The sequence below is a fragment of the Neomonachus schauinslandi genome, chromosome 2 (assembly GCF_002201575.2).
Source record: "Neomonachus schauinslandi chromosome 2, ASM220157v2, whole genome shotgun sequence".
NCBI lineage: Eukaryota > Metazoa > Chordata > Mammalia > Carnivora > Phocidae > Neomonachus > Neomonachus schauinslandi.
Genome location: NC_058404.1, coordinates 154,506,648 through 154,518,392, shown reverse-complemented (window position 1 = coordinate 154,518,392; position 11,745 = coordinate 154,506,648). Strand labels below are relative to the sequence as shown.

The following is an 11,745-nucleotide window of genomic DNA, read 5'->3' as shown; positions in this document are numbered from 1 at the left end:
GAATCTGTGCTCTTAATTACCATGCTATAAATAATATTGCCAGAAATTCACATAAATCCGTAATTTTGCCTTATAACTATATGGAGTCTTTACTAAACTATCGCTGTTTTGTATAACCCTTTCCAGAAATTTTTTTTTAATTTATACTCAAAATATTAAATTGTTTTTAAATACGAATCAATCACCAGAAGAGAGAAAGAGACAGAGACAGAGAGAGAGGGAGAGGGAAAAAGAGAGAAGGAGAACGACCTAGTTTGTACTGATTGATCCATTTTAAAGGTGCTGACTATGAAAGACATCCTCAAAATTTGGGTCATGCTCTTCAATATTTTTACTTCTTAAGATAAATCTGTGCAGTCTTTAAGAGAAGGCAGCTATATCAGTTTGGTTCAGTAAAATAACTCTTAATGCTAAAAGTTTTTAATGTCTTATATAGATATTTAAAAATTTTAAGCAACATTTCTCATCTTAAATTATAAGATCCTGGAGAACAGTTTGCATGTTTTATTCAATATTCTATCCTGTGTTCCTAACCCAGTGCTTTGTATTTCACTGGGCACTCAATAAACTCTTTTGAATGAATTAGCTATGTTTGAGCATAATTAATTAACATAAATCTAGGATCTTCATAGATTAACTTACAAGGATGCTTTGAAAAGTAATACATTCTGAATTGAATATCAGGGCCAGACCCATACATTTAATGTTTTTTGTTTGTTTGTTTTAAACTTACAGTAATGGTAATGAATGAATTTTTTCTTTTTACTGTTCTAATGTTAGTATAAATTGTATTTGTGAAAAGTGTATACAAATTAAGTCCCAATTCTATTTATATAGATTAACAAAGTGTATAAATCAATTACTAATTTATTATTATCCAAATTGTTGTAGTATATTTACATTAATTTTTCCCGTGAGACTAAATTATTTATTTCAGTCCGTTTGAAGCCTGGGAAATAAACACTGTGTTGATCGTGCATAAATAGCATCCTCTAGGTTACTTACCCGTTTTCTATATGATGCCTGTGTAAATTACTATGAAGAAGGGAGGGAGGTTATATAGATATTCTAGTCAGCAGATAAACCTTCAAGGAATTAAGAAGAGGAAACTTGCATTTGATAACCCATTCTTTTTTCCTTGTTTGCAGGATTCAAATTTGGGATATTGGTGTTTCTGTGTTTGAGAAATTTTTTTTTGAGGGATTTTGTTGTTTTTTTTTAAATCATCGGTCTTGGAATACAGAAGAGGAATCAGAAAGACACTTATTTCATTTCACGTCGTGAACGCTCGCTCTTGAGGCACTCTTACACCCCAGTACACAGCCATGTGGCCATCACAGCTACTAGTCTTCATGATGCTTGCAGCACCAATCATTCAAGGTAAGACCTTTAATTAGATTTTTGTGTGAAGCTTAATTTGTCTCTATTTGCACTAGGTCCTTTCTTCTAAATCTTTGCTCAGTGATCTAGCAGCTTTTGCCTACGATATATTAATAGAAGTAAGTTAAAGTAAAAAGACCATACTATGTACCATCAACTGCAATAAATACAACTTTGAATTTGATTTCTGAAAGCTTTTGAAATGTATGTATAACCAATTCTTTGTTATTTTTAAGAACTCTCAGTGTTGGCTACTCTGTTCAATCTTTAATACACAGAATGCAAACTAAACCTCTCATTTAAATGAGAATTATTTTTTCATACATATACTTTTAATGCAAAAAAAAGCCAAAATGATATGAACATATGCCTAAAGGTAATTTTACTGAAACATGCTAATCAACTCATAAAAAACTATACTTTGTTCATTTAGACATTTTGGTATTTATAACACAAATATGATAGTTAAGAAATGCTATATCTTTGCAAATTTTATAAAAGATAATTTATTTATAAATAAGATAAATTTTGTACAACTTAGTATAATATTCATTGAATCTTTCTAAAAACTGGCAAAGTCTACATTTATATTCCTTATTGACAATTTAAAGTTTTCTACTAATCATCATTGGTTTTGCACTAAGATGAAAATGGTGTAATATAGTCACTATCTCATACATTAATGATAATTATAGCAAAGAAAGGGACACAGATATATTTGCCACTCCTTCGGAGGTCTCAGAATAGTAGGGTGTAGCAAGCACCTGGAATCAGCTTTTAGTCTCTTTAGCTCACTTTTGGTTTTTAATTGACTACAAAAAATCTATTGTAGTTTATCAGCGATACAGTTCTGAATTTGGCCTATATTCTTGTTTCAACATGAATTATATTCTGCTGTCATTATAAAAACTGGATAAAATACCTTATGTGTCTTTTGATGTTTTCTTCTAAAGTTTCCCTGATTTAACACATTTTTAAAGTAATCACTACAATATAAGGTAGTGCTTTTTTAAGGAAATGAAAGTAAAATGATTCAACCATCTAATTTTAAATGATGTAAATTTGTAAAAACAAATCAAAATGTTTTCTTAATTCGTATACTGATGGAGCACTTACTTTCACATACTTGGGCACATATAACATTTTGTGGTATGAGACAATAAAAGAATTATGTCCCTTTAAACAAGTGTTTTTCTAATTATCTGTATACCTAAAGATTATTCTAATTAGGTTTTGATGTTATAAAGATGCCTCACTCATAAGTTTATTTTGAGGATTAAATAAATAGTATACGTAGAGAATCTAGCACAGGGCATGACAAATATATTCAGTGTTTGAACAAGTTAATTTCCTTCATCATACTATCTGCCTCTCTAGTTTATTTCTGTTCTAATAAATTATAACAACCAGAAATTAGCTAACCATGAGAGCAGTTTCATTGCTGTTGATAATCAGGACCGCCCCCCTCTATACACACACACACACACACACGCACACACATACACACACACTTCTCTCCAAGGAATTCTGAGAAGTATTTAAAAACTCCTCATAGAGCAAATAGAAAATTGACCTGGTATATAAAATATTTTGGGCGAAAGTAATCTTTTCTGTTGTATGTGAGCCACTTTATCTTATCTTGACTTTGAACCATATTATGCTCCACAATATAGAAGCTTTCTATTTATAAACTTTATCCTTGTTACCTTGAGTAGGAATTTTAAAACTTCACACCAGAGAAAATATAAGGCCTTCTCTACTGCCTTTGTGATACCACTCTGGATTTGTAAATAGATGGCTTCATATGAATAACCTTTTGGGACCCAGCTTGTTCATAACTAAAGGAATGTATGTACCTCTGATCAGTGCTGATCTTTTAGGATGGACTTTTTTTTAGAGTCCCTAACCATCCTGTCTTAAAGGAATGCCACATAACTTGAAACTTTATAGACAACTGAGTTAAAATGACGTCATAGTTACAGAGGGACATACTCTTGTTTCCAAAACATCCCCTGGTAGCATCTCCTTGCCTACTGTTGTTGAGATGTTCAGCTTCATTTGCACTCCTGACCATAGAGAATTAACTTATCTGGGAAAGACTTGAATTGCTCTTTTCTCCAGAGTAAATAACAATGATGACCACTGACTTTTATGGCCATAAACTATAGATGTATTGGTATAATTAATCCTTACAACATTCTCCTGGGTTTAATATTATTTACTATTACTATCATTATCATTTTTTACAATAAAAACATTGAGATACTGAGCAGTAAAAGAACTTGACTGAAGTAACCCAGAGACCCAGAGGAGATTTAAATGAAGGACCTGGCTTCTTGAACTCTGGTCTTTCTGCCCGTAGATAAGCAATTACTATCAAGGCCATTCTTCCCTGCAGAGAATCCCATCTCAAGTCTTCTGGCCATTTGGGAGAAGGTGAAACAGAAATGCAGATCCCCTGCTTCTCCCATGTTCTGAACACAGACAGATGAAGCTTTCTTGAGATGAAATTTCAGCTCTGCCACCTACTAGTTATGCAACCCTGTTACTTGGTAAACTAGTTAACAAATATCCATTATCACCCAGTGTGAGCCAGAAAACCCTGCTAGCTGCCTAAGATATGCTAATAAACAAAAGATTTTAATTCTTCCCTCAAGGAGCTAACAGTAACTTAAAATTTTGTAAGCCTACTTTTTATCTGCAAGAATGAACATTTATTCCACGCAGAGTTATTTGAAGAGGTAGATAAAATAATATATATGTATAGTTTCTAACATAGTGTTTGGCATTTGGTAAATCTTCCTTATATTTTATTTGCCTATCCCTAATTACCTTGAGATGGAGCTAACATTCCGAGCATTAGATAGGGAAGATGCCTACTTACCTGGATTCTCACTGTGCAAATTGAAATGAATTTTTTTCTACTTGAACCTCAGCATTTAAGTTTTTCCAGTAAATTCTTGATACTAGTTTCTATTCAAAATTATTATCAAGCCAGTATGTATGAAGGTTTAGTGCATAATTCTCTCTATATAATAATATAGTATATAACTGTCAGTGGTAGTAGTATATAACTGGTAGTATATAATTGTCAGGGATGCGTTTTGTTCATGATTTCCACATGGGTAAAATTAAAAAACTAAGCTAAAGAATTAATTCTGAATAATGTTTACATTAGTTGAATAATCTCCATATTGTCCTAGAAAGTCTGGCCAGTGTTTAATATAGGAAAACAAAATTAATCAGTACATCCACACTGTATATGTATATATACACAATTTTTAAATTTGGAAATGTCTCTGGTTCTGTGTTTATCTGTCCATATTTTATGTCTCTGTGTACCTCCGTATTTCTCTTTTTCTGTTTTCCATGACTGTGCCCCCCTTCCTGTACAGCCATAAAACCCTTATCTATAATGCAATGAAACCTGGCAGAAGTAAAAAGAAACCACTAAAGCAGATGGCCAGTTTTTTGCTGTTAACTAATGTAGTGTTGCATGAAGATAAAGGATTTTTTTGTTCTATTGATGTGGTTGGGAGCAAGGGAAAAGAAGGGAATCGGAGAATAATAATCCAATAATAACCTGGGCACTTGGGCGCATTGTAATTGGCAGTAAAGGAATACCAATGTCCAGTGTGATACATGGGCTAGGAGATCTGGTACCCAAGCCATAATGGGTTGGGAGTTGAGAAGGTGGTTGGATTGCTCAGATATCTTAACTATATCTCCTATTCATTAAATTGTACTTATGAACTGAGTCACAGTTGAAGAGAGAGAAAACAGGATAATTGGAACTTACTGTGGGTAAAGGGGAACAATATATTTTATACTTCTGCAATAAAAAATGGGGTCTTAAAAAATTCTTCTGTAAGCATCATATGCATACGTTTTTTCCTGCAAGTCTATTTTTTAAAGTTGCATGTGTATTTATATATTTGTGGACTTTATAGGCTAACCTGCTTTTTATTATGTTCAAGTAATTAATTATAATAAATAACCATTAGCAGGAACAAAACTGTTGATTATATCCATATATATTTAGTACTCTCTGTTTTTGTGTAATTTGCATTTTATTATTAATCTAATTTTACAGTTATAATACCACTTAATGTATCAGTGATTTAAATAATACACGTTTTTTTAACTTCTAATAAAATGTGAAGCTTGAGAAAACAAAAATACATTTCACTACATAACATCTTACTATATAATTCTCTTTATGAAGTTATGTTTTATTGATTATGAAAAAGCTTGACTTCTAAGCTCTGCTTAACTTTGTTATTTATAGAAATTAATCATCCTTGGAATGTTTATAATGTTCGCAGGCTAGATAATTTGTAATACTCCCAGTAATATCACTATGTTTATGGTCAAATATGTTTACAAAAAAAAAAAATCTTTGTCATGGTCATGATATATGAGGCTACTGCAAACACATCCAACACCATCTGCATTACCCACTTGGTACTGAATTTCAAAATATATATTTTGTAAGTTAACTATAATCTCTAATATCACAATATAAACCACAAATATGCATGGCTGATAGCTTTTCCTTTGTGAGAACATGTTCAGAAACCTTCCCTACACAGTCGGTATGCAGGTTAGCAGTTGGAAAAGAACTTTCTCTTGCCTTTGCACTTGCAAAATGTGTTATAGATGAATTTTATTGTACTGATACTTTAGAGTAATATGTATATACTTTGAGAGCAAAATAGCATTTTCTTATTTTCAGATTTTATGTCTGACTATTTTAGGATCATATCTTATTTTTTTATATTTCTTGGCCTTGGAATGGACTAGGACTGCAATAGGGTAGATGTATGCTTGATGTAGAGTGAGTTAAAAAACAATTGGATTGCATAACGTATAAATATCTAATTATTTATTTTCCTCTTCTTTGTATTGCTATTGACTTTCATTTTCAGTGTAAGAATAAGTGTTCTCACATGTATAATTTCATATAAGCAGCCATAATACATTTTTCATGCATTTACTTCCTCCATTCTGATTGTAAATGGTTCTTTAATGACCACTCAAAAAATTGAAATGCAATAGTTGAAATAGTCTCATTGATTTGTTATGTAAATAAGAAACAATATATTGTATTATAATCTGTTTTGGCAGTTCAGAATAAGACCTGTTGAAAAATAGGGTTCATTCATTCTCTACTTTTTTTTGAGTTTTTAATTGATAAATTGAAAACAAATACCTTACATTTTGTCAATAATTACATTTTGCTTTATTTCTATATTTCCCTTATATTGTCACTATAGCCGAATTAGTTTCTTTAAATATAGAAAATTGTCTTCCTATCCAAAAAAATCTGTCTTAAATGAAGGATTTGATCAAATAAGCTAGACTACTTAGGGATTTGCCAGAAAAATATGCTGGCTGTATTTACACAAGTAATGGATACAGGTCTTTGTACAAAATAGGGTCTCACAATGACATTTGATAAGCTTTCTGTGTTTATTTCATCTACACATAGTTTGTGGTGATTTGGATGTCCTGAAGTCAAGGTTATAGCTTACTGGTAAAGTACAAGCTTCTCTATATATCTCATATATCCCTTTGTCATTACCAGTATCACCTACTTTATTCTCAAAGTAACTCTCCTCATACAAATTTAAATCAGAAAGCAAAAATCCAGTAATCCCATGACCCAATGACATAATTAATATTAATGCTTATTAGATTTTTCTTGCAGTCATGTGTGTGTATTCCATTTTTAAAAAAAATGGAATAATGTTAGAAATAAAATTTGTCTTTCATTTTGACTTAACCTTAAAATGTAGATATTTGTGTACTCTATTTTTTTAAAAATTATAGCATTGTATCATATGAAGAAACTGTTGTTTATCTAACCATATATTACCATATATAACCATATATCTCTGATCAACAGAGAAGGTCATTGATATATTGCCTGTACTAATAGCACTATAAAGGAACACACTTATATATAAACTCTGACTTTATCTTTGTACCTCTAGAAGAAAATCTCTTGAGAAATAGAAAGTAAAAAAAAAAAAAAAATGACTTCTTTTTAGGTTCGTCAATAACTATCTTAAATGAGTGTTAATAAATTATCAATGCAACCTTACTTGCTATTAATACAGTTGTTTAAAACAATTCTGCAAGGTTTGGCTACTACGATAATGAACAAAACATAAATAAGAATAAATATACAAATATTAAGATATTATTTGCAAGTGTATAATGATATATTCAGAAAATTCAAGAAAGATAATCTTTCTCAGAATTAATAAGAACATTTTGAGTTCAGATATATGATTCACACATACAAAAATGATTTGAGTCAAAACAGCAATGAATTGTATGAGTTATTTAGTAGATATCATAGGAGGAAATATATAGAACTTATGAGAAAAAAAGTCTAAAACTTTACTGGGAGTTATAGAAGAAGACATGCAATATACTGTGTTCCTGGATGAAAAGACTGAGTATAGCAACATCGACAATATTTCCAAATTATTTTTTATAGATTTTTACGCAACTGCATTCAGAGTACCCATATCACCTTTTTTATGTAGAAATTCAACAGAATTATTTTAAATATATATATTGAATATTAAATAAGAAAAAAGCTAGTATAAATGAAAGGAATAATAAGAAGGCACTTTGCCCAATTGATCATAAAACATATACAAATAAAATAATTAAAGATAAAATCTCAAAATTAGGCAAACTGATCAACTATAAAAATGAGATCCATGAAATAGCACTGTAGTTGATATGTCTGTGTTGCAATGTGATTATAATGATACCTCAGAAAATCAAATGTCTAGGACTAGAAGTAGTTAAGTAGGGATCAAATCAACTGTGTGTGTGTGTGTGTGTGTGTTTCAAATTACATACTATAAAAATTCTGGAGGAAGACCTCTTTGTGTTATCTACCCTAGTGTCCATTTTGGAACAATGTATCAAAGAGTATAAAGTAGGCTGCAGTCACAGTATATTCCTAAATTAATATTGGCTTCCAGAGAACGCTTCCTTGTTCACCAAGCATTCCAAGGCAGGTAGGTGTGTCTGATCAGGGTGTTTGTGTATGGTGGGAAATAGTGATGGATGTCATTCTTTTGCTCTCACAGTTATACATAGAACTAGTCTAATGGCATGAAGCTTCCAAAGTCATTTTGAGGGTCATTGCCACTCCAGTCTGCAGGAGGGGATAATGAGCGTTGTGGAGATTCAATGGATATGTTTGGAAGTAATTCACATTACTTCTGCTGCCATTTCCATTAACTAAAACTCAGCCTGATAGCTATACCTATAAAGGGGTCTGAAAGGTGTAGTCCTCTTGTGATAAAGGAAGATATTTATAAAAGATACCATGTAGCTTTAAAAAAAACTGGATTTAAAGCACTAATATATATTTTTAAATGTATAAATGGAGGGTTTTTTTTATGACTTTATTGAGATACATTTAACATACCAATAAGTTACTCATTTAAAGTATATAGTTTATGGGATTTGAGTGTATGCATAGTTGGGCAGCTATCAACATAATCAATTTTAGAACATTATCAATCCTCCAAAAAGAAACCCCATACCCTCTGGTGGTCACACCTGGTTTCCCCTTTCCCCAGTCCCTTAAAACCACTAATCTACTTTATATTCCTATGGATTTGCCTATTCTGGACCTTTTGTATCAATAGAATCATACAATTTTTGATCTTTTATGGCTCGATTATTTAACTTAACAGAGAATTTTTAAAATTTATCCTCATTATGGCATGTAATAGTACTTGGTACTTTTTTATTGCCAAATAATATTCCTTTGTCTGAACTTACTACATCGTATCTATCAGTTGATAGAAATTTGGATTATTCCTACTTTTTGGCTATTCTGCAAGTTTTTGTACGGATGTGATTTTACTTCTTTTGGGTGTACACATGGAAGTGAAATTGTTGAGTCACATAATTGTATGTTTAGCATTTTGAAGAACTGCTAAACTGTTTCCCAGAGTGATTTCACAATTACACATTCCAAACAGCAATGTGAAGCTTCTCATTTCTCCACATCCTCACCCACACTTGTTATTGCCTTTTTCACTTTATCATCCTAGTGAAGGTGAGGTAGTATCTCATTGTGGTTTTGATTTGCATTTTTTAATGCATAATGATGTTGAGCTTCTTTTCATGTGCTCCTTGGTCATTTGTATACCTTACTGGAGAAATATTCAATCATTTCTTAATAATTAAAATTTTTTATAATGAAGTTCTGAGTGATCTTTCTAGAAATATTTCTTATTAGAAAAGGCCAGAGAATATTGTTAGAATATATTTAGATTTAAGAGTTCTTTCAACTGCATATTCTAAGAGAAGGTTTTTGCCTGGATTTACCCACTTAAATCTCATCTGCTTTACATTCACTTTGAAATCCTGTGCCATTTATCTAGCCTCATGCCTCGTCCCCTTTTACTTACATATTTAATTTCTAGTAGGTCATTAAATCAGGTTTTTATTATGACAAAAACTAGTAATTGACAGTTACTGAGATTTCACTCTGATATGTGAATTGTATAGTAGTTACTTATATACAAAACATCAAGGTAATTAATTGGGTTCTTCTGGTAGTATCCAATTACTCTTCCCTAAGAACATTATAAAAAACATTAAGCTTTAATCCTGATGGCCAAAAGTATTTCTATTTTTGTTCTAGTCCAAATTCTTGTTCTTGCAGATTTTGGAAATCCTCTTATTTATATATTTTTGTGTGTCTTCACTCAAATTATATTATAAATATTGAGTCTTTCATTTTATTTCCATAGATTTGTTTTCTTTAATACATTCTTCAAACTACTGGTTGCCCCTTTTACTTCATCTCAAGAAAGTTATATAATTCATTTTGTCTATTAAATCTATATATTGTATAATAGTGACCTTTGGACTCACACACATTACAGCTTTATTATTTTTTGAAAGCTCTATTTTTTTTTAAAGTAGTCTTATACCCAATGTGGGCCTTGAACTCAACCCCAAGATCCAGAGTCAGATGCTCTACTGACTAAGCCAGCCTGGCACCCCCTGGATCCACTCATTGCTTTAAACAAACAAACAAACAAATGAACAAGCAAAGATGAAAAACAGAAGAAAACCTGAGGTTTTATATGGCAAGAATCCTAGCAACTTTGCACTATTTCAGCACACTGGGTTTATCTGAAATATTACTATTTGAGAAGAAAAGACTAGGAGAACGCTAAATAAAGATAATACATGATTTATAAAGGTTGATACTGAACAGTTCCTATAGCTTTTTTTTTTAAGATTTTATTTATTTATTTGACAGACTGAGAGAGACAGTGAGAGAGGGAACACAAGCAGGGGGAGTGGGAGAGGGAAAAGCAGACTTCCTGCTGAGCAGGGAGCCTGATGCTGGGCTCTATCCCAGGACCCTGGGATCATGATCTGAGCCGAAGGCAGACACTTAACGTCTGAGCCACCCAGGTGCCCTGAACAGTTCTTATAGCTTTAAGGAACCATGAATGGAGGAAGATGTCAACATATTTAGAAAGTAATATTTACAGGAAGCCCAGAAACTGAAGTTTACAGTATCATCCAATCTAAGCTGCTTTTAGAATCCTAATTTGCATGCCCCTATTGAATGAAGTGAAAGATTTCAGAATGTAGAGTGTAATTCCAGTTCTTTTACTTCCAAGATACATGACCTTAACTAATTTGATTGATTCACAGTTTCCTTATTTGTTAAAGGGATAATTAGGCCTACTTTGTTATAGTATGAGGATCAAATAAAATAATGTATAGAAAGGCCCTAACACAAAGCCTCACACATTTAATCCTGAGAGAATGTGGTCATTAAAACATACCTTTTGGAATTAGAACTAAAAAAACAAATGACCTGGATAGTAAGCAAAATTTAAAATACAACACCATCTTGGGGTCACTTACTTTCTATAGTGCTTTTCAAAGACTGCATTGTGTGTTCTTAATCCCCAAATGTGACAGTTTCTCTAATTATGAGCCTACACATTTGTACATACATTCTATCATTATATTCAGAACTCACCCACTGGACTGTAACTAAGTCTTTAATGAGTTACTAATGAACATCTTAAGCTTAGATCAGCATTTAAAAAAATGTTGAAGAGTGTTGAAAAGCTATTCAGTGTGCAGGCCTGTTGCTTTTAATTAGAGTATAAGCCCAATAAAATTTCCTGTCTTCACTATTCATCCAAGGCTTAAAGAAACTGAATAGTGAGTGACAGATATACTCTCACTTTGGTATTGTTAGTTTAATGTTAAGTTAAAAGGGATAAATATATTGAGCTAAATCAGAGAAATCATTATTTTGATTAAATGCAAAGATAAAAGTAATAC

The 11,745-nt window shown here is 31.7% G+C and overlaps 1 protein-coding gene across 1 annotated transcript in view; it reads left to right on the top strand.

The window, feature by feature from the left end:
* Positions 1-1,326: 1,326 nt before the first annotated feature.
* The window catches only part of ADGRL3 (adhesion G protein-coupled receptor L3), a 512,753-nt gene continuing 502,334 nt past the window's right edge, over positions 1,327-11,745 (top strand). The window contains exon 1 of the mRNA XM_044912942.1: positions 1,327-1,380. Within this exon, the coding sequence (XP_044768877.1) occupies positions 1,353-1,380 (28 nt within the window). The 5' untranslated portion in view covers positions 1,327-1,352. The remainder of the gene's footprint in view (positions 1,381-11,745) is intronic.